Source organism: Camarhynchus parvulus, chromosome 1A (assembly GCF_901933205.1).
Source record: "Camarhynchus parvulus chromosome 1A, STF_HiC, whole genome shotgun sequence".
Classification (NCBI taxonomy): Eukaryota; Metazoa; Chordata; class Aves; order Passeriformes; family Thraupidae; genus Camarhynchus; species Camarhynchus parvulus.
The window spans coordinates 22,229,332-22,256,293 of record NC_044586.1 but is presented as its reverse complement, the minus strand read 5'-3'; the positions used below and the strand labels follow the sequence as shown (position 1 = coordinate 22,256,293).

The window sequence follows — 26,962 nt, the reverse complement described above, 5'->3', positions numbered from 1 at the left end:
TTTGTCCTTCTCCAGAGAGTGGGTGAAATAGGATTCTGTTGATCAGGCAGAGCTGCCAAACATGACCTGGCAGTTCTCTGAGGCCTGCTAGGTCACTGGAGCTCAGCTTTCCCGTGAGTTTTACTAGGTGCTATGAATATCATATACTGTGACTCTGGAAGTCCACCCATCCAGCCATGACACTGTGAATAAACAGCACAACTCTAGCCCTTCTTTTCTTTTCCTACCTGAGGAATGACATGATGGGCAGTGGAGAGGCTGGCTGGGTGCCCAGGGAGGTGTAGCCCCCTTGGATACACCAGCCTACAAGATTCTGCTCAAAACACGTTGCTATGGGTTCCCCTACAGCGCTGCAATGAGGGCACTGGGGACGGCCCAAGGATCAAAGACCTTTGCATGTGAATAGGACAGCAGCCAAACATAGTCCATCTTCTGCTTGCCTGCCTTCAGCAGCAGCACTCCCTGCAGCATCTAGGGGTGCCCTGACCACATCTGAATCCTGTGAAAGGTAGACATGAGTTGTTCCAGGTGCAGAGCTGAGCTGAGGGGCTTGGGCTCCCTTCCATGCTCTTGCACACAAAGATCCCTTCCAAGCAAACCAGGCAGACAGGACAAGGTCAGGCCTCCTGGGGTCTCATCTGGGAATGTGGCTTTGAATGTGTGAGCTGTGTCTCACCGCTGGGTCTGGGGGGTTAGACAGCTTTCAAGGTGCTGTTGTCTGTAGTGTATCTTGGTTGGTGCCCAATACAGTGCTAACCTGAGGAGCTGTTCCTCTTTGGAGAGGTGCACAGAGGAAAAAAGTGCTGCAGCTACCCACCACTCTGATCACTGGGAGGAAAGGAGATGGCCCAGCAGAATTTGTGAGCATGGATTCTGCTTGTCCCTCAAATTCATTCCCTCCTCAACCCAACCCCGGCTGGTCTCTCTCTAGATGGGAGCCTGCTACTTGTGTCATATATAACAACTTCCTTTTTCAGACACTGGGGCAGAAGTTACCTGTGGCACTGCTGGAGCAATGACATCCCTGATGGAGTCAGGGTCCCTGCAGTACTGGCTGCTACATGCATAGCCAAAATCAGCAGCCCCTGGCCCAGGCTCCTTAATAAACATTACTCCATGAGAAAAGGTGTAACTAGGCAATGCTTGGAGAGAGGTGGGTGTTAATAGATCACATGGCTAGCCAGCACTAAAAGCTTGATTACAATTCAATTAAGGGAATGTTTCTAATTAAAGAGTTCTTATTTTAAGCTGTCAATGATTAAAATAAAGGTAGCTGAAGTGTCCGTACACACTCCAACTTCATCCCCAAGGACTGCATCTACGTAGGGGATTTCCTCAAATTCCCTCCCACTGCCTCAGCAATGGGGGAGAGTTGGTATGGCCGCTGTCCTCCCAGACCTTGCACCTGCTGGCCAAGCAGTGTCATCCCAAACTCTGCGCCCACGAGGCATGCTGAGAGCTGCCTCTCCTGGATGCTGATTCAGATCCATCCTTGCCTGCTCTGTGTCAGAGCCCACCTCTCTCAGTGCCTGTATCAGCCTGCCACTTGCAGCAAAGTCACGAGCGGTGCTGGGCTTTGGCAAATCCCTTCTCCGCTGATGTGCACCCACCCAGGGAGGGAGAGCAACCCTCGGCTGGATCCAGCAGTGGCTGCATACTATTACCTGCTTTCCCATCTGCTCACTGTTACATAAGCTGTGAAAAAACAGAGGCTCAATGGAGCATGTGTAAGGAAATGTCATTACTACGAAAAACTCAATTAAATTTTAAATTCTCCAAGTGCAGGCAAAGTTGTGCAATAAAGCAGGCCCAGCATTGTGAGAGGGAAGCAGTACCGGTTCCCAAAGGCTTGCATAAAAGGCGAACAATTCCCAGGTCTCAGTGGACTGTCAAGTCAGCACAGGCACCGGCTGGCAGTGGCACTCAGAAGGCTGCAGCCCCCCATCTCGGTACAACTTGGAGCAATGACTGCTCTCTGCAGCACACAGTGCCAGCACGGCGGCAGCCTGGGCCTCTTGGTGCTGACAGCCTAGGCTTACGTCGTGTATTTGGAAGGTGACATCAGGGGCCTGGCTTAGAAGCACTCAAGGGCTCTTCTGGTGTGGAGGCTCCTGAGCTCTTCCCCATCACACTTATCTCCAGCTGCAGGACCTGGGGTTCTTGACTTTGGCATGGCTGTGCCAGAGCAGCTACTGGTCAAGCATCCTGGTGCCTCCAAAGCTGGGCAGCACCTGGCTCTTGCTCCACAGGACCCTCTGTCCCTTCCAGCTCCCACTACACTGGCCTCCAGCCTTTCCTGCAGTCCTGCTCCAGAGCTCTCCACAGCACCTCCACTGGCTCCTTCGCACATCCAGCCCCCATCTCCCAGAAGCCCCCAAACAGTTCCCCAGCCAGGGCTCTGCTCCTATAGCCCCATATAGGTCTGATACATCCTGGCTGCTCCCCCTGACTCAGCTGGCTTTTGGAGGTGCTCTGGAACTTGTTGTGCCCACCTGGCCTGCAAACACCCCAGGGTCTGGGGGGTAGTCCCACCTTTGCACCTATCTGTTGGTGGGTGCCTCGTGGACCTCTGTCTGTCCACATTAGCTTTGATGCGCGTGCTTCGTTATTTGTGTGGATTTGCAGCTGCTTTACCCAAGGGGCATCCCCACTCCTGAGGGGCGCGGGCTGAGGAGCCCTGAACAGCGTGGGGCCTTCCCGATGGACCCCCGCTGGGCATCCGCGGCCAGCGCGATGGGACCCAGGACCCTCGTTCGATCATCCCCATGCGGGGCCGCCCTGCTGCGGGGGGCTGCCATGGGCGGGCTGTGCTCCACTCTGAGCAGAAACCTTTTGGGGGGGTCGCGGCCCCCAAAACCGAGGCCGTGTGTGCCTGCCCCGCTCGCCGCAGCTGAGGGACGGCGGCGGGGAAGGCGCCGGGAGCGGCGGCGGTTGCGCCTTTAACGGCGGGCGGAGGAGGAGGCGGAGGAGGAGGAGGGCCAGGGCTGCGTTGGGTGACATCAGTGGGTTTGGCTCCGGGGCTCAATGGAAACTGGGTGAGCGCCGGGCTGTGCCGAGCACACGCCGGCTGGAGGGGACGGCGAGCGGGCGGGAGGCGGCAGGCAGCGCCGCGCCGCGCCGAGCCGAGCGAAGGAGGGACGCGCCGGGCACGGCCGCCACCAGCCCTCCCCAATCCTCCGTCATCCTCCCCGCCGCGGCCGCCTGGCCCCCTGACAGCCGGCGGAGCAGCATCCCCACACGGCCCCCTTCCCGTCAGGGTGGGTATGGGGGGCTCTCGCCCGCATCTTGGGGCGCAAACCCCGGGGGAAAGGCGGCCCCTCCGGCTCTTTGTGTGCGCGGAGGGAGGGGGAGGGGGCGGGGGAGGGGAGGGCAGGGCGCGATGCGCCGGGCCGGGGGGGCGCGGGGGACAAAAGCCCCTTTGTGGGGGCGCGGCGAGGGGGTCGCCCCCTCCGCCACCGGCAGATTTTTTGGGGGGGGGGTTCCCCCTTCTCCCCTTTCTCCGCCTGCCGGGGCCCTGCCTGGCTGCCGGCGGGGCCGGGCGGGGAGGGGGGAGCCGTGTGCTCTCGGCGGGGGTCTGCGGGGCTCCGGCGGGGGGCCGCCCCCAGGGGGATCGAGCCCCCCACTCCTTCCGTTCGCTGATGCTCCTGGCCTCCCTCCCCGGCCCCCCTCATCGCCTCCTTCGGGGAAGAAGGGGTGTCTGCGATTGGGGGGACTGTGGAGTCGACGTTTCCTCTTGGGGGGCGGTAGGGGCGGGGGTCAATGGCCGAGGCCGGGTGCGAGTGGGGGGACGAGGAGAAGTTCAGCGCCGTTCCCGGGGGTGGCAGCTTTTTGTTACCTACCCGGAAAAATAACAGCCCGGGTACGGCTGTCTTCGCGTAGTGTTTGCCTGTAGGGGGTGGGGGTGTAAGGGACACATTTATTATTATATTTTATGGTGTGTGTCCCCCCTTTCCTGTTTTCCTGTTGTGGCTATTTCTTCCTCAAATGTAGTTCAAATGCTCTGTGCTTGGGGTCTCTTTTATCCCCCCATCTTATCTGCTGGTCTCCTTTCTGTAAGTGTCTAAGGGTCTGGAGGGGATTGGTGTTTTGCATTTCAATCAAAATGTATTTTTTTCTCTTTTTTCCTTCACATTTTTAAGCCAGTTCAAATTACTGTTTTCCTAGCCTATGCTTTTTCCCCTTCAAACAACACACCCCCAAAAAAAAAAAAAAAAAAGCCGTGTAAACCTTAATGGTCTATGGGTAAAGCAGCCCCCACTCCCTACACTTCCACTGAAAGCCGGAGCAGTGCTGGGATCGGCAGCCTCCATTATGGAGCCGAGCGTTTGGTTTTGTATGGCTTTTGCTAGACAGGGCATCTTCTCATTCGCGACCCCCTCGGGTGGGACAGAGGTGTCCCTCCTGTCCCCCAGCCCCTCTCGATGGTTCCTCCCCACCTCCCCCCACCGATGCATCGTTGGTCGCCATCGTTGCTGGCACAGCAATGTGATATCAACTCTTATCGTGTGTTTATATAATGGCCTTTGTGCCTGTACGTGGGTATTTTATATTATATAAAAGGGGCTGGTGCAAAATGGTGTGTGTGGGGAAGCAGCACTGGCGGCTGGATAGTATTATTATTTTTTTGAGGCTGTGTAGTATTGGATATTCACGTATGCAAACGCTCATGCAGAGCACACTCTCGCTCTGAGGTTGTATGTGTGTTAATCCCTTATGGAAAACTAAATGGTTTAACTAAATGATTGCCCTGCAGCCCCTGGGAATGCTGCCTTGGCTGTAGAGTGCAGGAAGGGTGGCAGGGCTGGGGGGGTTAAGGCTGTAGAGGGGAGGTGGGAAGGAGGGATGGCTTTTTAAATATTACATGTATAAATAATACATAGAGGGGTGATACACATTTCACATATAAGAATATATATTTTGTGGGTAGTTTTTTTCCTTGTAACAGTAGACCTGAGGATGAGAAGATAAAGGGCGGAAGCTGTAGATGGTGGTGGGGGTACATGTGTGGAATAGAAGCAAATGGGATAGATGTTTGAACTCCTGGAGCAGTTGTTGAGGGGGTGGGACATGTGTGTCCTGCCCTCTTACCAGGAATCCAGGCTCTTGCTCTCTGGCTATCCTCAGCCCAGGTTTTCTACTCACACTTGTGTATGTATGTGTGTTGGGGGGGACGTAAGGCAAAATGACAGCTGTGCGAGACCATGATTTTTTTTACTCCATTATCCTGCTTCCCGCTTCCACCCCCCGCCCCGGAGCATTTTTTAGATTCCCCTTTGGAGCCTGTTGCTTAATCAGCTACAAGGGCTGCTGCCTTGTTGTATGAGAATCCCTTCTTAACCTGGCTCCTGCCTGTCCCAGAAGGGTGGGTCCGAATTTAGGTTTGGGACTGTGGTGTTGCAGAGCAGTACCTGCTGCCTCCCAGAGCGGCGCAGACCCCCCCGGGACCTCTTGCCCAGTCTCTGCCTTCTGCTTGGCTGTGCTCGCCCCAGCTGGGAACTGGGCTCAAGTGGAGGTGTTTGGGGTTCCCAGCCTGGGTAAACACTCCATGAAGGAAGGAGGATCGAGAGCTGTCTTCTTGACAGTGGTGTGGCGGGTTCCCGGGGACACAGACCTTTGATCGTTTATTGGAGCAGGAGTGTCAGCAAGTCAGATGTATGTTAATGTGGTTATACAGAACAGCAGGCAGCGGATAAAAATCATGTCTGTTTGCTGCGCCCTCACCCAGGTACGCCTGCCTCCTGGTTCAGTTCCCAAGGCTCTGCCTACATTCCTGGTAGTAAGAAAGTCAGAAATAGCCACGGGGTTTTGTAGACTTCAGATGCCCAGAAACCCACATGCATAAGCAAATGCTAGGTGAGGGGACTCCACCTCTGAGTGTTTTGTGTGTGGTTTCTGGTGACAGGAGCTCTGCTTTCAGGGTTCACAATGTCCCCTGAATGCCTTGATAGGATTATTTCCCTGTACATCTCCGCAGCCCGTCCATTCTTCTTTTTGTAATCCCATCTCCTGGGGCAGGAGAAGCAGCTCTGGGTTTATAGTATGCTCAGAATCCTGTGGCTGGGATTATTTTTTTATACTTCTGCCTCACAAGGCTATTTCTCCTTTATTTCCTTCAATGGTGCTTCCTTCCCACCAAGCTCCAGCGAGGGAAAGTTCCTCGCTCCCACTTGTGAAAACATGAATCATTCCTCACCTTTCCTGTCCCCAACAGGCTCTGTGTCTGCATTTTGTACGCTAATAATGTGGCATTGCATAAATTAGGACTGTGGCAAATCCCTCTAAAAGGAGACACGTTGTCTGTCTCAGGAAGAGATGTGGTTCCTAGAATAACTTGGTGGCCATAGAAGAGGCAAGGGAAAGGAGGCTGTTAAGATGGGAACTGCTGGAGCTGTGTTTGGCCAAGGTGTTTGCAGCAGAAGTTGAGGTTGGCAAAGAGAATAAAACTGTGGCTGTGGTCCTTCCACCTAGTTGGTTTTCTGTGGAAGGTGAGTAGGCTGAGTCTGGGCATGTTGATGGGGTATGTCAGGTCAAAGGGTTAGCTAATCATCTCAAGTAAAGGGATGAGGAAAGGCCTGAGCTGCTAAAAACAAACAGCTGGCACACCTAGGTAGGCAGGAGAGTTGGAGAGGCTCAGGTAGACCAAAGGAGGTGGTGATCACATCAGCAGAAGCGTGTGGAGATGAGCAAGGGGCATTCCTAGCCGGTGTGTGCCTGGCAGGGTTCAGTTCAGCGAGATGTCTCCTCCCAGTTCCCTGTGCTGGCCCCTGCCTAGGAGAGGAGTCGCTTTCTCCTGGCACTCTGTGTGTCCCTCACAGCCCTTGGGTCCTGTGCTTTACCCACCATCCTCATCGAGGTGTTGGAGTAGGGCTGGGTCAAAGGGAAGCTCCTCACAGGGTTTATTATGCCTGACACTTCTGGTGTCTCACAAGGTACTTCTGTCCCAGTGCCAGGTACTATAAGGTACAAGAAGCAGTACCTCTTTACAGTAGTGTGGCATGATTATGCACTGAAACCTTCTTAGAAGGGCTTTCCTGAACCCCTTCCTAGTCTCTGAGCAAAAAGGTGGGGAAGAGGTTCAGTCATGCTTCATTCTAGTAATGGGAACGTGGGAAAAACATGCTTGAGAGTGTTCTGTTCCTGCAGTGTTTCTTGCTCGTGTTGTCCCTGAAAGTTCACGAGATCAGGGGAGGTGATAGAAGCCATGTAAAAAGTGAAGTATTTAAAGATTTAAAACTACTCAGCCTCTGAGTGAAGTGGGGAGGTCTCTTCTGCAGTCTTACATGATTCACTTCCTGTTTCTGCTCTGACACTGCTCTTTCTGTGCCTCTTTTTTAGCACGACTGAACCATGGAGCTTCGAGTGGGAAACAAATATCGGCTGGGCAGAAAGATTGGCAGTGGTTCGTTTGGAGACATTTACCTAGGTGAGTGTGAGAGTCTGTCTCAAGGTTGGTTTTCTCAATTGCATCATTGTTTTGGGGTTGTTTTTCTTGCCTGTTGGTATTTGTGGGCACCATGTAAGGTTGGAAGGGGTGGAGAAGAGAAAAAACTGACGGAATACTGCTAGTGGCCGCTGGCCTTCTCATGGCAAAGAAAAGGGGATGAGCTCAGCTTTGCCTTACCACATACTGAAGACACAGTGGGGTTGATCAGACTGATTTAGACTTGGACTGTTTGGGGCATATTTGTCATACACCCTATTCCAGCGTTCTCACTTCCCTTTCTTGAGCTTGGGTGTGTGTGGGTTTAAACTCTGTACACAGAGCATGTGGTGGAAAGGGAGGACATGGCTATTCCTTCAAGGATAGAAGGAATACAGTTTTGGGAAGACTGGTAGTGGGAAGAGGTGGTCCAGGACCTGTAAGAGAAAGGTCTGAGACAGGAGGTGTAAAACAGGTCAGAGAGCCTGGTCTGGTTGAAGTTCCAGGGCTCAGATCTGTTAGATCTGTAATGGGATTTAGAATTAATGTCTGGAATGACCTGAGCTGGGAAGCTCAGTGGACAGAGCCCATGAGGTGCTGGGTTTCCTGTTACCACAGCAGATCACTTGGGTACAAGTTCTTCCAAGCCGGTGTGCTGATGTGTAGATATATTCCCTGATGCTTGCCTGCTCATGTTTTTATTGGCTCAAACCATGTGGGGCCAGAGTGGCGAGCCTACCCAGCAGCCTGCCCAATCCCTCCATGAGGGCTGGTGTTACCTGTCTCTGGTTCTCACCACTGCCTGTTCTGCTGTGCTCCTGCAGGCCAGTGGAAGGGCTGCCCTCTGCTTTGGTGTCTGCACCCTTTGGGTGTTGACGGTTGTCACAAGGGTTTTTGGGGTGAAGGAAGAGACGAGATGGGCTCTATGATCAGAAGGCTTGATTTATTGCGTTATGATATATACATCTATTATAACTATACTAAAAAGAAAAAGAAAGGGAAAGTTTCCAGAGGCTGCTAGCTACTTAACAATAGAAAGTAAAGAATGAATAACAAACTAGCTCTCTCAGACTGTGTCTGAGAGATCTCAGTTCTGGATTGGTCACCAACTCTAAACATCTAAACTGGGCCAATCCAGGCAGACTTGTTACATTCCACAGCAGCAGATAGCCTATTGTTTATGTCTGGTTGCTGAACTTCTCAGCTTCAGCAGGAAAATCTTAAGAGAGGATTTTTCATAAAAGAAATGTCTGTGACACTTTGGGTACTTGCAGGTGGTCATCATGTGCTCCTTGACTGTTAATTTGTTCAGTTGAATTGTATTTTGCTTCCTAGTACATCCACCACTCCTCACTTTTGCTGGTCCTTCAATTTTTCCTAGTTTCTTCATCTGCTGGACAGCTTGGAGCCAACACTGCTTTTGAGGTGTGGCATTTCCAGTGCCTGGCAGTGGAGGACTACCCTCGAGTGATCTGTAATGTGATGCCTCTACATAGGCTGCTTTGGGTCTCCTTGGCTTTCCCCATCACCAGCACTATCAGGTTTCAGAATTGGCCTTAATGCACTGTCAGCTGTATCGTAGGAGAGCTCTTCTAGGATCTCCAACATCTTCCCATCCCTCCCCAAATCCCTTTCGTTGAATACCTCTAGTTCAGATTACATTTTCCTGTGATTGTAAATCACCGTCTATTTTCAACCTCTGGTTTTTATCTCCAGTTCCCTCTTGCTTTATTATTCTCTCTTGATTGGTGTTGGCAGCCCCTCTTGATTAAGTGTCCTGTGGGAATCATCAGTAACAGGCTTTGTTGCCACCTTTATCCAGAACATGAACAAAGATGATAAATAATGGATCTGGGATCCCAGTTGCACCGTGTGCTGCCTTTACTGCAGCCTGTTCCTGTATGCCGCTCCTCTGTGGCCCTCCAACCAGTTAGTGTCTTGGGTGATGGTGCTTTTAACTCCCAGGTGCTAGGATTCAGGGGTGATAGCTCAGACACAGCATTTTCCACCTATGCTAGGGCTTGTAGCATTCCAGACCCTCTCTAGGACAGTGTAAATTGTCAGGATCTTGCTAAACATTTGGGGTACATGTGGGGAGAGAAAGGAGGTACTGAACAGAAAGGCCTGATCCTGTCTTGCTCTGTACCATGTAACAGGTCATCCACCTGTGCAAAGCAGGTATGGAAAATAGCCCCTGGTGAGGGGCTTGTGCCTGCCCTTGCCTGTCACCAAACACAGGAAGCCCAGTGCCCCAGTGTGGTGAGCAGGGCAGGATTCAACCAAGTTACTTGAATGCAATATCAAAGCCCTTGTGATGTTCCTTGAGGTGCAAGCCAGCATGTTTTGAAGCAGTGATAGTGAGACTTCATGGAGCCTGGGTGACTCCCCAGCCTGGAGGGATTGGGCATGTAGTCTGTGGTGGTGCGTCTGGAGGACGCTGATGCTCGTGCTGTGCTCTCACGGCCTGCTCTGCAGACAGAAGGACTCATTCACCAGGACTTCTCTCCTGCACCAGGTCCACCTCACAGCTCTCTCCTTTGATAATGGTGCGGACACACAGCAGGGCTTGTCTGTCTCTGAGGATTAGCAGGGGCTGTATGGTTTATCCTCAGCTTCTCTCTTTCAGGGTGTTACTACCTTCGCCTGCTCTGTAACCAGTGGGTGCTGAGTGCTGTCCTCTTTGGGGTTTGTTTTAGGTTTTTTGTCTGTCAGAAGGAAACTTGGATTTTTACATGGGTAGACACAAAGGATGGACTGTGTTAATCCTTAGCTGGGTCTTGAAGCACATTCCTTCCATGCCCTACTTTGAGGGGTAGGTGTGCTAGGTGGAATATTCTCCCCGCATTGCTTTGAGAGGGTGGGAAATGAGATCAGGCTGCCCATGGGCCTTGGCTAGCCCATTTATCTCTAGAAATGCTCGTTCAGAAGGGCAAAACCCAGTTTGCAGAGGAATTACCGAGACCTTTGGGCCGCTGGAGGGGGAGGTGCTTTGTCAGAGGTGCTGGCCAAGAGGCAGGGCAGGGTTGCTGGACGAGTAGGAATCGTTTGGCCGGGATGCACACTGGTGGTGGAGAGGAGCTGGGCAGACAAAGCATGCTGGGACCTGAGCTGGCTGGGGACAGTTCCTGGTGGCAGGCTCCTCCCTTGCTGGGAGGGGAGTGCCTTCCCTTTGTTTCCTGGCTTGTTAACTCTCTCTCGCCCTATCTGCCTTCATCCATCTGTTCCCAGCCCTCCATTCTTCCCTCGGCAGGCTGCGGAGAGAGGCACAGGCGGTGGGGAGTGTGGGGCCTCTGCCTGTTGCCCCCGATGCTCCGGGAGGGCGGTGTTTATTGTATCAGACATGCAGTCAGGATTCCACTCTGAAAAGATCCTGTTCAGCCGGTGACATCCCCTGTCCCCGGGGCCCCGTTTCAAAGAGCTTGTGATGAATGAGTTGAATTTGTGCAGCCCCCACAGCGGAGCGAGACTGGGGGAGGATGTTAGGAATTATCCCCCATCCTACAGTCAGTCTCTGTGTGGCTGAAGCTAGCAGACTCTGCTGCATTTGTCTGAAACACGGTGCTTTCCAGTCTGTAAAGAGAGCACAGAACTGTTGCTTTTGTAATTGTAGCTTTAAAAAAGATGGTGGTCGAAGCATGGAACAAAGGATCAGAAAGACTCCTGCCCTTAAATTCCCTTCTTGCTAGTGGTGGTCTCGATCTCGCTGGATCTCTAGCCAAGAAATGGTACAGGGAGCAACTTGTAGATATGATGAGGTTTGGAGAGGGAACAAGCCTAAAGAGTTCAGACAGTGACCCCCTGAGCAAAGAATAGGTCAGATTGGTCCAGAGAAGGACCACAATAATGATTAGAGGGATGAAGCACCTCTATTGTGAGGAAAGTCTGAGAGAATTGAGATTGTTCAGCCTTGGAGAAGAGAAGGCTTTGGGGTGACCTAGTTCCAGCCTTCCCTCCCTGAAGGAAGCCTACAAGAAAGACTGGGAGAGACTTTTTGCAAGGGCACATAATGGTAGGACAAGGGGAATGAATTTAAACTGAAAAAGGTTTAGATAAGATATTAAGAAGAAATTCTTTGCTATGAGGGTGATGAGAGACTGGAAAAGGCACCCCAGAGAAGTTCTGGATGCCCCATCCCTAGAAGTGTTCAAGGCCAGGTTGGATGGGGCTCTGAGCAGTCTGGTCTAGTGAAAGGTGTCCCTCATGGCAGGGGCGTTGGAACTAGGTGATCTTTAAGGTCCCTTCCAACCCAAACCATCCTCTACTTGTGCTCTTCTAGGCCACAGGGTTGCTTCTCTCTCTAAGTAACAGCTGTGTTTGGGCTATGAGGAAGGTGGGGCTGAAGGCCATCTGAGCATCTGAATTGCATCATCACATTTTGAGGAATCTGAGTCTCTTGATGCCTACCCCTGCTTCCCCTTTTCCAGCTCTATGTACCCACAGATAACACTCCCTACCTGCAGACAGCCCAGTCATGGATGCATCTCCATGTTTCTGAACACCCAGGGTAATGTGGAGATGAAAACTCATTCATGTTTCCATCGTTAATGTTTTGGGAATCAGGTTCATTCAAAATGCTAATGCTGCAAAAAGTCAGAGAGACTCATCATTGCTTGTGTGTCAGAAAATGTCTTGGGAGAGGGAAAAATTCTCCCTGGGGAGCAGACAAGGGAGCTGCTTCAGAGGATTTGGAGGAAAGTCTTTACAAAGGCAGGGGAAGGAGACAAGGCAAGGAAGTGCTCTTATGTTTTTTGCATGTCCTGGGTGTTTCCATGCTGGATGAGGGCCGGTGGTTGAACACTAATTTGAAAGGTGGAAGGATACTAGTCCCTTTTCTTACTCTTTTCCTACTTGCACCTGCCTGGTGCTTTTAAGAAGGGCCGTCTGGTGGAGTGAAGGGAATGTATGGACTTGTTTTTCTGGCTGCCACTTTTTAAGTGGAAAATGCCAGCATCTTTTCAAAAGTAAGCATTGGACAAATGTTTCTACCTCTCAGGATGGCTTTTCCCCTTTCCCTTCTCCTGGATCCTGCTTTAAAATCTGTATTAAATTAATCCCATTGCTCCTCCTTCCCCTCCCTCAGAGCACCCTAAATAATTCCTCTCCCTCCTTAGTGTTTACAGCCTTCAAATATTTGTAGACTGTTGTCATGTCCCATTCTTCCTCCCCACCCTTCTTAGTTGTATCTCTGTCTATGTTACATATTTAGCTCTTTTAATCTTCCTTAGTAAATCAATCCCTCTAGGCCCCAATCGTTTTTGTTGCTCTCTTATAAATTCCTAGCAGCTTGTCTGTCTCAACCCAGCACTGCAGCATCTAGATCATGTGTTTTTGCTAGCAGGCAGCTCTTGGCTAACTTTGTGTACAAGCCAGAACTCTTCAATTGGAGATGGATCTCTTTTGGATCCGTGGGGAGAAGCAATCCAGTTGTGTGAACATTTCCTTCTTTTCTTTGGTCCCTGACTGTGTAGGCGGCATGTGAAAGAGGATAAATGAAGAGATTTATCTGCAGCTTGTCCTTGTGGACTCTCAAAGTCTTATCACAGAGTTCAGGAGGCACAAATTAGCCAGACCTACCAAAACTAGCTATGTGATATCTGGAAAACATCACCTTTGACTCCAGCTCATGTTTGGCATGCATGTTCTGGAGAAGTTTATTTTATGGCAGTGTTCATAAGCTGCTAGTGATGAGGGGTGCTCTCTGATTTGTGTTTAAGTGCAATTTCTGATAGCTCAGATATGAGGAAGGGCTTGTCAGAGTGTGTGAAGCGGGCATGGCGGGGGAGGAGAAAAGCAAGTCTTGAGTGTCATTCCCGTGACCCATGTACAGATATTCCCTCTTTCCATTTTAGGATGATGTGAAACATCTGGAATCTTTTCAGCTAGTACAAGAAAAGGAGCAGCCTGTTCCTTCTTTGACAGTGCACTTTGGGACCACAGTGCTGGCTTTTGCAGCTGGCAGCTCAGTTGTTTTCAGAGAGAAGTGTGTGGGGTGGTGGTTTAGTGTCGTTGCAAAGTATCTAGCAATGCCTTCAACAAAGGTGTCCAGCCACCTTAATTCAGGACCGGATTCGCTTATTTTTTCATGCTTCTAATTTGTGATATAGCAAATGTTTCTGTGTCGGCAAAAGATAAAGGTATTACTAAAACCCTCAGGAGAGGGAGAAGCGGGGGATTTAGAAATTGTCTGTATTGAGCAGGTCAGTGCTGTGGAGAAAACAGAGAGAGCTGGCATGTTAGTAATGTCTCCTCCTGAACTAATTGGCTGTGTTGAAATGATGTAACTGGGGTAACCAGTAATTTTTCTGGGGAAGAGATACTCCATATCACTGCCTGAGGGCTGCTTGGGTCCAGGGGCTAGGTTTATGATCAGAGGGAGCTACAATTTCCACTCGGTTTAGGTACTGTTGATATGTGCAGATTGACCTCCCAAAGTCAGTCACTTTTTGAGATAACAAGGCAGTTCACGTGTAGGATTGTTGTTCTAGACTGACTTCAGGATCAGACCAGGTTTCCTATTCATGTGCCTCTCTCTGGGTTGCATTTACAAATGGCAGTGCTGGAAACCGTATGAAGTTGAAGTGACTGAATCTCATTTCTGTCATAGAGAATAAATTTCAGGGCAAATCTTAAGGCCTTGGCATCTTTACGGGCCTTGTTAAAAGTGTTTAACTTCAGTAGACGCTTGTGCAATCTTCATTTCACTCTCATTCCTATGCAGGAGCCAATATTGCAACTGGTGAAGAGGTGGCCATCAAACTGGAATGTGTCAAAACCAAGCATCCCCAGCTCCACATTGAAAGCAAGTTCTACAAGATGATGCAGGGAGGAGGTGAGATGGGAAGGAAAGGATGGGGCTGGGGGAGTGGTTGGAGAAGGAAATTATTCTGGAGGGCTTTAGAAAAGAAATGATTTGGTGTTACACATGATCTTCTCAGCAGGGGGTTCAACATCTATTCTCTCTGTTCCCTGGGCTAAATCTTTTTCTTTCCCCAGTGGGTATCCCCTTCCATTAAGTGGTGTGGAGCAGAGGGGGACTACAATGTGATGGTGATGGAACTCTTGGGGCCCAGCCTGGAAGATCTCTTCAACTTCTGTTCCCGCAAATTTAGTCTCAAGACAGTTCTGCTGCTGGCAGACCAGATGGTAAGTTTCCTCTGAAGCATTTGTGCCTACTCTCCTTTTCCATGCCTTTTCCCCCCACACACTCCCTTCCCATCCCCTCTGCTTGAGAACTGCTGTATCTGAGGCTTTCTTCATTTAGCACAAGTGGCTGCCAGCTTTCTATTTCTTGATGAAGTTGGGGGCCTGGAACTTAGGCACTGGTGGCATTTCCTTATCTCCATCCCTCCTTCCTTTGCTTGCTGCTCGCCTCGTGTTAGTGTTGCACACATAGATACCTTTGCCTGCCTGATGAATTATTGGCACCCATGTTAATTCCACTGCTCATGCCCTGGGTTCAAGACCCTTAACTCTTCTGGACAGACCCGTTCTGTTCCTGGCCCAGCTAAGTTCAAAAGTTAGAGCTGTCAATGCTGAAGCTCAACATTTTAGTCCCTGTAGACTTGCTTCCCATCTTTCCTTGTGATGTTAATGATGACCTTCCCAGAGTGAGGACTGAGCTGGTGTGCAGGGTTAAATTCTATCTCCAGATCCTGCAGCATCCAGAGGGTGTCATTTCCTTGGCTGTCATCACTGATACTCAATGCAAAGTGTCCTTTTCTTGCTCTGACGGGCCAGTGTCTTGGACAGGGTACTATTTTTAACAGACGCAGTTAAAATAGGTTTGTTTCTTACTTGTCTCACTGTTTATTTATTTATCTATGCCTCCTCCAGATCAGCCGTATTGAGTACATTCATTCCAAGAACTTCATCCATCGGGATGTGAAGCCAGACAACTTCCTTATGGGCCTTGGCAAAAAGGGCAACCTAGTATACATCATTGATTTTGGTTTGGCCAAGAAGTACCGGGACGCCCGGACCCACCAGCACATCCCTTATCGGGAAAACAAGAACCTGACTGGCACAGCCCGTTATGCCTCTATCAACACCCACCTGGGAATTGGTGAGCCTGCTTGCTGCTGCCTCTCGCTGGGGCTTTCCAGGGGAGGTTGCATATCCCCAGAAGGAGGGGTTGGGTTCTTTGCCTGACTCCGCTGCTGACCTGCCTTGAGATGGTGGGCAAATAACTTAAAAGGTTCACCTGTGTTACTTTTGCTGCTGTGGTGGCACTCTGAGTTCCTGAAGACAGAAATCATCTCCTGATCTGTGTTTGTGCACTGCTCAGTGCAGAGGGCCCTGTTGAGCATCAAGGCTGTGACCTCCCTGACTCTGCTCCTACTAAATCTGCCTTTGCACAATTTTTGCAGGCTGATTAGATGTGTAAAGGAGACATTCACAAGCACTGAGCCTTTAGGAATATGTGCAGTTGAAACCTGTCTTTTTGACTCCTGAGTGCCTTCATTAGTGATTGTTCTGTAGCTGTCAGAGCTGGAAGATAGAGGCTCACTGCAATATGGTGTTACCCACCACTGAGGATGGGGATGTGCTGGAAATACACAAGAAGCTGAAATGAGGGGAGGCTTCCAGCTGCCTGAACACCTCTGTTCTGTGATTGAGGCTTGGCTGTCACAGGCCTTCAGAATATATGCGTGTCTGTGAACTGCACTAACCCAGTGAGGCAACTTCAGGGAAGTAGGGTTCTGCCCTTAATGTGTGTGGTTAGTACTGAAGGGATGAAACTAGGCTGGAAAAGAGTGCTGAGTGTTCAGCCAGGTCTTACACTGGTGATGACCATCATCCCAGGTTTTGTAAAGGCCTTGTGCAGGTTAGTACCCACCAACTTAAACCTCCTGAAGTTACCCAAACTCTTGTCCTGGGAGTCAGCCCCTGGTGGCTCTGAGGACCATATTTGAAAACCTCTTGCAGTTTTCTCTTCTATTCTCTGCCCAAAACCTTCATTCCAGCATTTGACCTCCTTTCTCTGCTAAATTTAAGCTAAACTTTGTTCACAGTGTGAGGCTTCCTTAGTTACTGTAGGGTCCATTTGGAACAGGCTGACTTGGTTCTGCTATTGGCTGGCAACTCTTAAGGAACAGAAACACCAAAGTTGTCTTGCCTCTTGGACGCAGGGAAGTATCTGCTGTGCTTGCAGATTGTTTATATCTCTGGGAGGCCCTTCTTCTCAAGTGTATAAGCTAACCTGGGAATTTGAAAATCAGAGCAAGGCACTCAAACCTTTTAAACTAACAGCTTTCACAGAATTTCATGTCCTCATTCTTCCTGAATTCTCCCCTCTTGCAGATATTTCTCAGATATCTGAAGTCAATACTTGGCCTGCAGAAAATAAAGCAGTTTTTCCCACCGTCTTCCTTGCTTAATACTATATAATTTTAGATGGAGAATGCTTTATTTATATCAAAATGGGGAGTGTTGTGTATTGAGAGTGGGCTGTAATCTCCTGACCTCTTCCATGTTATAAAAATAGTTCTCGTAGAGCTTTCTGAGTTGGCCTTCTGTATTTTGGCTTGACCTGCATATATATAACTGACTCTCTGTTGAATTCTCAGTCAAGATTTCCACAGCCATGGTAACTTCCACAAGGAGACATGCACAAAATAATTCTCACTACTATGTCTGTCGATTCTTTTGTGTGTGCCTGCTCTGCCTGAACTGATCACGAGAAGCTAAATGTCTGCTTGTGGCTTTTGAACGACTTCATTATTCATTCCACCCCAGCTTAGCCCTTTACTACTGGTGCTTGGCTTGTGTGTCAGGATGAGCAAACAATGTCTAAACAGTAATCCAAGGGCAAATTGCATATGCCACGGGTCTGAGTGCAGCCGCCGCTCTCTCCGTGCCCTTTGATTGGGGGGGAGTCTGGGTGTGAGTTACTCTGCGCAACAGGTCTCGGGTGTATTATCTCCACGTTGCCGATAGTTGCCCTGAACGGCATAAAGGTTACATGACTTGCCTGGAGGAAAGGGGGTGGGGGTGTTTGGGTTTCAGCTGGAGTTCCTGTTTCTCAAGACCTTGCCACAGGGTATATGACAGAGATACTTATGAGTTAGCAGCATTGCCATGAGAACCATCACTCAGAATTTTTTGACTTTTCAGAGAGTAAATTCTCTGTCTTAATGTTAACGTTAATGTGGTCTAGGGAGAGAGAAGGAACCAGGTGCCGGGGTATTTGTGTGACAGGAATAGCAAATGAATAAATGCCTTTATTTGAATTTGCAAGCTAAGGGTTGGGCATTCCGATGTCTGGAGGAAACACATTCTTTTCCTGGTGACTGGGGAAAAAAGTAGGAGGCAAAACTGGGGAGGGTTCCACAGCTGGAGACTTGCCATTGGGGGAGTCATTGGACTGTGCAGGCTTCAGTTCACGCATTCCAGTCAATTTTCACATGCTCTAGGGATGAGAGTCCCTTGCACCCACTGTAGCCTGTAATGTCTGAAATAGATGCCCGGGGTGCCCATGAGACAGTCTTGGGAGAAGTCTGATGGTCTCTGTCTGGGTGACAGAGGGGTGGGGGGCAGTGTCTTCCCAGATGAATGTCCTAGATGGTATTGGTGTAGGCTGTGCAGATCATAAGGCCTCCTGCTCATCCTGCCCTCTGTCACCCATTCCAGACTCTTGAGTGTTTTTAAAGGCTGTTGCCATGCAGTGGGGAGAGAAAGGGGAACTCTAGTCCAGCGTGTGCAAGATCAGATCTGAGTATGTAATCAGGAAAACATTGCTTGGTTAAGCCTGCCTGCTGCTGGGCTGGCTCCAGGGAAGACAGCTGATTTCTAGGGAGTTCTGCATGGGAGCAGCATCACTTCAGTAGGATCAGAGTGGAGGAAAACACTCCTTGGACAGGGGGACCAGGAGACAGTTTAGGCTGCAAAGAAATGTTTTGTCATGAGCTTTGTGTCCGAGGCAACCAGTCCTCAGTCTTCAGTCTTTGCCCAAGCATGTCTTGTCCTGTCCCGCCACTCACCCCGGACTTGGCTTCTGAGGACCCTGCTTTGGGAAGGGAGTGAAGGTGTGGGCTGGCTGGGAGCCTCGCTGGGGGTGGGAGGGAACTGTGGGTTGGGTTTGGGAGGTCATGCTGGGTTGTGTGGGAAGGCGACCCTGTGTTTTCTATTGGAAGGGCTTTTGGGAAGGAGGGAGGAAAGGATGAGTGTCTTAAGGAAAAGACATTTTTCATAAACTTGGTTTAAAAAAAAAACAAACCCCATTGTAGGAGAGCTGAGATAAAATGGAAAGAGGAAGTATGGTGTGGTATCACAGGTCATGACTATAATCCTGCTTCTGGACTGACTTGCTCAGCAGATGCATTCACGTCACTTGTATTTTTCTTTGTCTTTTCAAGCTCAAAAGTGAGATCTTACTTTTTTCCTGCTGACCAGAGATGCTGCGAGAATTAGTCGCTGATTGTCAGGTTTCTAAAAGTGGAAGTAGTAACACTAAATAATGTTTCCTTGGTGTGTAAAGTTTTATTTCTAACTCTTTGCTGTTTAATGTTATCTAGTATCCTGACCCTGCAAAAAAAGTGATTAAACTTTGGGAGGTGTGTAATACTAACTGAAGATGAAACAAAGAAACGGGAAGTAGGAACTGTTGTCCTTTACCCTCCTCCTAGGTTTAATTCAGGATCTGGCACATAGAGTTACAGGAAACAGACTGCTACAATGTTTTGAGATAGCTGCCCAGCTGTGACCCCTCCTGTTGGCACTTGAGGCTCATCAGGGGTGTGAGTCTCACTGAAATTGTTTGAGTGGGCTGCAGTGACCTCACGTACGTGAGGTGCTAAACATCGGGAGTGCAGGGCAGTCAAACGCTTATCATTCGGCATTTTAATAATTAGGTGTTGTGCTTGCAGTTGTTTTTCCTTGATCATATTGCTGTGTTAAGACGCAGTTAAGGTGTGTTTGCCTACACCTAATGGATACTAGTTAGCTTCCCAATTTGGTTTTTAACCCCTCTCAGTGCCTTCAGTGAGGGCTCATGCACTGACCCTATTCTCAAGTCTCTAATTCTGGCCTTCCCTAAAGTGCTAGGACTGTAACCAGGCATATGTTTCCAGAATGTATCCCGTTCTGGATGGCCTTGGTGGCTGTGCTCAAAAGTGCTGTGCTTCACACAAGTGGAGGTGTGTTATTCAGCCTGCCCTAAGCAGTTTGGAGCTCAAGCAAGATTTTGGAGGCGACATCCTGATTTATTCCTGAAAGGCTGATTTGCTTGTTCAGTAGGTTTCTCTGGTTCCTGCCCTGCCTTTCCCTACTCCTCTAAGGGGAACCACCACGCTCTAGTCAAGAAGCCACAGCTAGAGGTAATAAAGCTACAGCGCGGATAAGTCAAGGGCTGGCAAGACTGCAGGACTGAGGTTATCCGTGTCTCCGGTGCTTTCAAGCCCTGGGTGTGTGTTCTGACTCCATTTCCACAGGCCTCCTGTCTAAGGATGTAGGTCATTAGCCAATATTGTTTAGTTTTGTTTATTTGATATGCATGGTGAGTAATCGCAGCCCTCTGAGAGTACACGTATCCCAACCTTAGGCTAAATGCAAAACTGGGTTTCTTTTCTCTGTTCCTGTCATAGCATCTAAGTATCTCCCAGACAGTCATGTAATTATCTTTGGCAGTAGCCTGATAAGATTAAGAAGTATTAGCCCCTTTAAAGTGGGCAACTTGAGACAGTAAGTTAGTGAGGTCAAAAAATGCTGTAATTTCTGCATGCTTAAAGTAAGACACTTTGGGAATCTGCAGGGCTGATTTCTCCTCTACCATCTTGGAATGTGGCATTTTTGTGGTGTTTCATGTGCTTTGACCCAAATGATCTCTCCTATCATTTATGGAGTGATGAGACCTCCTGTCCTTCTGCAACCACAGTACTTATTTTCCCCCTGAACAGTTTTAACTTGCCAAGCCCTGAGTTCTCAAAACAACTTGGAGGTTGTGAGAGAGATTCACAAGGAAGAAGGAGCCTTGTGACCCACAGCTTGTGTTGTTACATGAGGATATGTGTATCTGTGACCTGCTACAGCTGCTCTTTTGTCATGATTCAGCTCAGCTAACAGAAAAAAGGGATAGCTGTAGTGATCCACTGGCCTTTGAATGGGGCAGGTGGTAGCATGTATCTGATACCGACAGCTCACAGACTAGTATATAATCTGCAATATCTTCCAGGATGTGGCACTGAATCCAGCAAAATGTGCTGTAGTAAATTAATCTAATAGATGGAGCTCTTTAGTCTTTCCTCTATCCCTGTGCTCTCCCTTAAGCCATATTTTGCCTGCTTGTTATCTGTGTCAGTTGTTTTTCTGGAGATGTAAAGTACTTTCTCCAAAGTGTTTATTTTATTTGGGAGGGAAACAAGAACAAGACAATCTTGGCAAGATTTATAGATGAATTTGCAAGCAATGTTGGAGGAGTTGGGAGAAGTTAACCGGGCAATATTTGCAGTTGTTCAGATTCTGCGTCAAATCCTTCTTGAACTAGCTTTAAACTTTAAAATGGCTTGGCTATTCCAGAGAACAAGGTCAGTGTGAAATGTTGGGGTTTTTTGGTGAGTTTCTTTTGTTTTTTAAGTAAGCATCTAAAGATGCATCCTTCCAATGGCATCTTAAGGGCAACCCTTGGTCTAAGTAGAGTTGGTAGTGATGCCAGTTACACAGTCATTCCTCATTTGGAGGGGAATTTTTTCTTCAAAGTGTGCCCCTTTCCTCTACAGCTTGAAAAATGTCACCAAGCTGGAAAGACATCTTTGCACATTACATGTTAGGCTTCTACTATCAACAAAGTTGTTTACTACAAGAAGGGGTCCCTAGTTCCTTGTTTCTGCCCTGCTTGAAGACTATCAGCAGTTTAATAAGAAGATGTGTTTGAAAGGGGTGTGTTGGACTTACCTCTGTTAGCTTTGTCTATCTGTGACTACCTCTGTCATGACTAATCCCTGGACTGAAGAATCATTCTGGGTGGGGAAGTGTAGGTGCCCTTCCTCTGGGACTGGGAAGAGCAGAGTAGGCAGGGTTGCTGCAGCAGTTCTTGAGATGTAAAATTCTTGTGTGAATTAGGGCTTGTCCAAGTGAGGAGCTAGTCAGAGTCATTAGTTATGAAGTGGGTTGGGCTGTATGGGGAGAGGAGCACTTAACTCTTGTAGTATGACCATCATCGCAGGAATTTGCTATGGAATGTCTTCTACAAGTTTGACTATCTATAGAAATCTACCAGAAAAGTGAGAGAGTTGGTTGTTCCATTAATTCAGTGTTCACCTCCAGAGCTATGTGATTGCCAAAGCAGTTTGGTTTGCTGCTCACTCCTTGCCCCTTTGTAACTTCTCACAGAACAAAGTCGCCGTGATGACCTGGAGAGCCTGGGTTATGTTCTCATGTATTTCAACCTGGGCTCGCTGCCCTGGCAGGGCCTCAAGGCTGCCACCAAGCGCCAAAAGTACGAGAGGATCAGCGAGAAAAAGATGTCAACGCCCATCGAGGTGCTCTGCAAAGGGTACCCTTGTAAGTACTCTCATCTTGATGGCTGTCTTGTCTGCTGCTTAGCTTGTTCACCTGCTGAAACGCCCTGGAATCCTGAATCCGAAAGGGCAGTGCCAATACCCCAGACCAGGATGTGCTGCTGACACGGGCGATGAGAAGGATAAGAGAGTGGTTGTGGTACAGTTCGGGTTCAGAAGTGGGGAAGTGTGTTTTTGTGGACAGTCAAACCTTACATTAGTAAGGGCATGGGAGTGCTGAGAGGGGGGATCTTCAGGACCCGGTGAGCATTTTAAAGGAGGAGGGTGGGCATTAAGCTGAGCACATATGCTGCTGATGATGAATTTTTACTGTTTAATGGGGAGTCCCAGGAATAACTAGGCTGTAAAGTGGCAAATGCAGTTATTTGTAGGTAAACATGGAGTAATGTATGTGAGAACAGAGAGAATTCTTGGTCCTTGGGTCACATGCACAATAGTAGGCTCTGGCTGACCAGTGCCACTCACCAATGAGCTGTTCTGTGAAAACATCAGTTTTGTGCTCGGTGGCTGCTGAGGAAAGGGAGCATTAGGAATTACTAGGAAAGGATCCCAAACAGTGTGCATAAACCCATGGTGCACTTGCTCCTTGCATGCACTGCATAGGTCTGGTCCATCCCACTGTTTCACAAAGGATATGGTATAACTGAGGAAAGGGCCAAAAGCGTGCCCAGAGGTGAGTTGATTTCTGCCCAAGTAATGAGTCTCCTGGAAAAAGAGGTGAATAGAGAGATGATAGAAGTCTACTCTCTGGCTATGCCTGCAGAAGTTTGGATGGGAGCTGATTATTTGGTAGCCCCAGTTTTTGTACTGGAAGAGAAACAGTGCTGGTTTCTGCCAGCTTTAAAACAAAAGGATGTGGTTCTTCACACAGCCAGTGTGGAGACCTGTGGAAATCCTTCCCAGAAGATGTTGTGGATACTTAAATCTTACAGGAGTTGGAGGAGAGACGGGACAAGTATGAGGAGGAGAGATCGTGTGAGAATTACTAAAGAGTTAGGAACTACATCCAGATCAGGAAGTTCCTGGAGCTGAAAGTAGGTGATGGGCTAATGTCAGTGGAAGTGTCAGATGTGTCTGCCCCACTCTTTCTCCTCTCATCTACTTCTGACCACTGTTTACAACAGGCTACTGAGCTAGGAGGACTTCTGTTCAGAGTTGAACTTCCCAAAACTCATCTCCAGCTCTTCTTTAAGCCTGCATTCCTGCTGTCCTTCAGCAGGCACTGTGACTTGCTAGGTCTTGCTTGGAGAAGCCGACAGACAGAGATGCATAACATTTTCTCTGGTAAAAAGAGAGATGGGGTCCTTTTGGTGGCCAAGACAGTGCCACCAGCAGGCTCAGTCTGTGTTACACAGCTCAGCTCTGTGTTTGTGCTGTCCTGGTCCAGCAAGCCGCTGCCAAAGGGGTGCAGTGGCTCCATGGTGGGAGCAGGGAGGTTGGATGGCAAACCCCAGCCATCAGCTGTTCTCTGCTCTCTCCAGCTGAGTTCTCGACATACCTCAACTTCTGCCGTTCGCTGAGGTTTGATGATAAACCTGACTACTCATACCTGCGGCAGCTCTTCCGCAACCTCTTCCACCGCCAAGGCTTCTCCTATGACTACGTCTTTGACTGGAACATGCTTAAATTTGTGAGTGTGTTTGGCAAAAGGGCTGGACCAGGATTAATTTGTATCATGGAGATGGGGGAGGAGGGTTGGAAGCTGCCTGCTGTCTGTGCTTAGCCCTGGTGAACAGCCTGAGCAAAGGGACGAGGCAGAGTTGTTTGGTGTATAACTAACTGGGGGCATAGTTACTGTTGTATTAGTGAGTGTGTCTGATGGAGCACTTGTGTCAGTAAATCTATAGCTGGAGGTAGGTAGGGATAATTTTTCGGGAGAGAGGTGTATTTGTAGCTGGGATACAGATGTGGATTGCAATAACAGCTGTAGTTCATATGCTTTCTTATCTGTTTTGTTTTGGAATAGAATGAGGTCCTCTCTTGGTACAATGAAGGTGGTGGGGGGAGTTTTGGGCATGGAGCTCCACTTCCTTGGCATGATGGAGCACCATGTGTTTTCTGTCCGGGGCTGCTGCTGTCTCTCCTGCCTGACAGCCATGTGTGGCGTGGGGGTTTCTCTTCTCAGGGAGCAGCCCGGAACCCTGAGGATATGGATCGGGAGCGGCGAGAGCACGAGCGGGAGGAGAGGATGGGGCAGCTCCGAGGGTCAGCCACACGAGCGCTGCCCCCTGGCCCACCTGCCGGAGCCACTGCCAACCGTCTCCGCAATGTCACCGAGCCCATGGCCTCCACCCCCACCTCCCGAATCCAGCAGTCCGGTGAGGGGGGTGGGAGAGCTGGGGGAGGGTGCCACCCCTGTTGTTGGCTGGGAACCAAAGCTATTGACTGATATTCTTGTCTCGACATTTCTCTGCCCCAACAGGCAACACGTCCCCCAGAGCAATCTCAAGAGTGGACAGGGAGCGGAAGGTCAGCATGAGGTTACACCGAGGAGCTCCTGCCAACGTCTCCTCATCTGACCTCACAGGGCGGCAAGAAGTGTCACGGATTTCAGCATCACAGGTGAGTTCCTGCTGCAGTGTTCCTGGCCTTGGCCTGGATGTCCCAGAAGGTCTACAGGCCCCAGAGCAGTTTTTGCCTGATTTGCTGGAGCTGACATGAGCTGGAAGCTTCTGGTGTGGTGAGGGGAGTGGTACCAAGTTATACCCTTGCTCTTCTGTTATGTATTTTCTGGAGGCCGTGCTGAGTACTGCCATTTTAGCTCTCTGCTTTGCTTGGAGTAGACCTTCATCTTGCTGTCTTCCAGACCACAGTGGTTTGGAGAAGCAAAGCAGTAAACTCTTGAGAGGGAGGGTGTTCTGAGAGAAACATGCAGCCTCTCTGTTTTGGTGCCTTTTTTGCTTTATTTTTCCTCTCCAGCCCTTAGCAACTCTTCCTTTTCTTTTGTAGACAAGTGTGCCATTTGATCACCTTGGGAAGTGAGGAGCAATTGCCACTGGACCAGTGTTTGCTTAGGTGAGCCTGTACTCATGCTTGGGAACCCCTGAGGAGGGAATTGCTGGGAAAAAAAAGCCTTAATACTTTATATTGTTGTGGGGGATTGGTATATTTCCTTTCCTTTTGCCTTACTTTGAGATGTCTTTTTGCTTCAGAGGGAAGAATAAGGTTGGCTGCCAAAACTTTGAGGGAACAGATTGTCTTAAGTGTAAAGGTAGCTTCCAGTTCTCTAAGAGGATAGGAAGGGTGGAAAAGGTGCTGGGCTGGGGAGCCATTTCGTTAGTTCTTCATGAATGCTTTTCTGGCAGTGTGACAGTGTTGGGGTGGAGGGTGCTGAGCAGGTAATCAAGTGTGCAAGACTTTGTACAGCAACTGAGTGCCTCTTGTAGAGGAAACGACAGTAGCTGGGCAAGGTAACTCTGAGGGGAGGCAGAGTGTAGAAGAAAGGGCTGATTTGATTTGTTACACCCCAGCTGGCAATGGAAGTGCTGGGAAGAGCTTTTACTCCTAACATCTCTTGCCTTTTTCTCTCTTTTGAATTCTCTTTTTAGTGTCTTCACTGTATTTTTCTTTTAAAAACAAAAACCAAAAAACAAACAAAAACCTTAAAAAAAAACAAAAAAAAAACCAAACGAAAAAACCCAACAGAATTTCTTTTTGCCAACGATGAGGAGTGGAGCTGTGCCCCCGCGCTGGTGTGAGCCGTTTCCAGAGGGCCGCCTGTCCCTGGCGTGAGCGCCTCCGAGGAGCTGCGACGACGTGGGAGCCGCGTGGGAACACCTGCGCTGCTCCCAGCCCCATCCCGCTGCCCCCACTGGCTACCCTCAGTTCCCTCTCCTGACTCTCTGCTCCTGGTTTTGATTTCTCTCTCTTTTTTTTTTTTTCCGTCTTCTTGGCTATCCTCTCCTGCTTTGATTTTTCTTTTTAATATTGTTTTCAAATCATATGGTTTCTAGCCATATAAATTTAAACTTTGCTCTCCTTTTTTTCTGAGGGCAGGGGTTGGTGGTGGGTGGGTGAGGTATTTTTTTGGTCTTTTTTGTTTTGTTCTTTTCAGGAGTCTTGTGGGCCAGGAGGGAATCAGATTCCAGCCACACTTGATGGTAGAAGTCTGATTTTTATTATTATAACAGAATTTATTTTCTCAAGCATTAAACACATTTTAAGCTGTGAGGGGGAATTGTGGCAACAGCCTAATCATTGACTCGGGCTTCCTTCCCTTGGGTGGCTTCTCTGCGGTTTCTTTTTTGGCTGTTGGGAGAAGTGCCAGCCTTCCCTGATCCAAGTGGTCCTGACACACCAAGGGATCTCTTTGGAGAGGCACCTGGTCCCATGGAGGATGGGATTGTTGGAGCTGACATACAGGGAGAAATATACTTCTCATCCCTGCAGTGGGGTCTTTTGTTTTTTTTCGTCTGGCTGTGCGTGTTTTTCTATTTTTATTTTTTAATTAAAACTTGTTTTAATTCCTGCGGAGAGAGTGTGGGACTTGAGGAGAAGAGAGGGGCGCACAGAAACTAGAGTTTGGAGTTCTTTCAGAGCGATGGTTCTTGCTCTCTCCTCATGCAACCCCAAGTAAGATCCACCAATACATGCACAATCCCCTCCTGCCCTCTCCCACCCGTCTCCCCCCCCTTTCCCCCCCCCACTTTAGTTGTTTTTTAATATAATTTAGGAATACTCAAGCTGCTTTGTGGCGCTTGGGGCTTTGAAACACAATGATCACCACTGCGACCTATGGCCTGTAGCAGACACACTGTCACTGTAGTGTGGAGCCGATGGGTTGTTGGCAGGGCGGGGAGGGTGGGGTTAGTCTTTGTTTTGTTTGTTTTTACCCTTTCTATTTAACACTTTATTTTTCCTCCCTGTTTTTTTCCTAATTTATTTACCCCTCTTACTGTCTCTCTCTTTTTTTTAATTAAAGAGCAAAACTTTTTATTACTTTGTAATTTAAAAAAACAAAAAAAAACCTGAAGAACTTTGGGGGGGATTTTGTACTTTTTTCCTGTGTAAATATTGGACTTTTTTGAGC

At 49.0% G+C, this 26,962-nt stretch overlaps 1 protein-coding gene across 1 annotated transcript; it reads left to right on the top strand.

Annotated features, from left to right (window-relative positions):
* Positions 1-3,018: 3,018 nt before the first annotated feature.
* Positions 3,019-25,827, top strand: CSNK1E (casein kinase 1 epsilon). Its single transcript, XM_030959830.1, is given in 12 exon segments — positions 3,019-3,257; positions 7,336-7,423; positions 14,139-14,249; positions 14,414-14,421; positions 14,423-14,563; positions 15,254-15,482; positions 21,746-21,916; positions 23,415-23,563; positions 24,059-24,251; positions 24,356-24,495; positions 24,883-24,948; positions 25,482-25,827. Coding segments are annotated over 10 exon segments (1,251 nt in total). The 5' UTR covers positions 3,019-3,257; positions 7,336-7,347; the 3' UTR covers positions 24,916-24,948; positions 25,482-25,827.
* Positions 25,828-26,962: the final 1,135 nt, after the last annotated feature.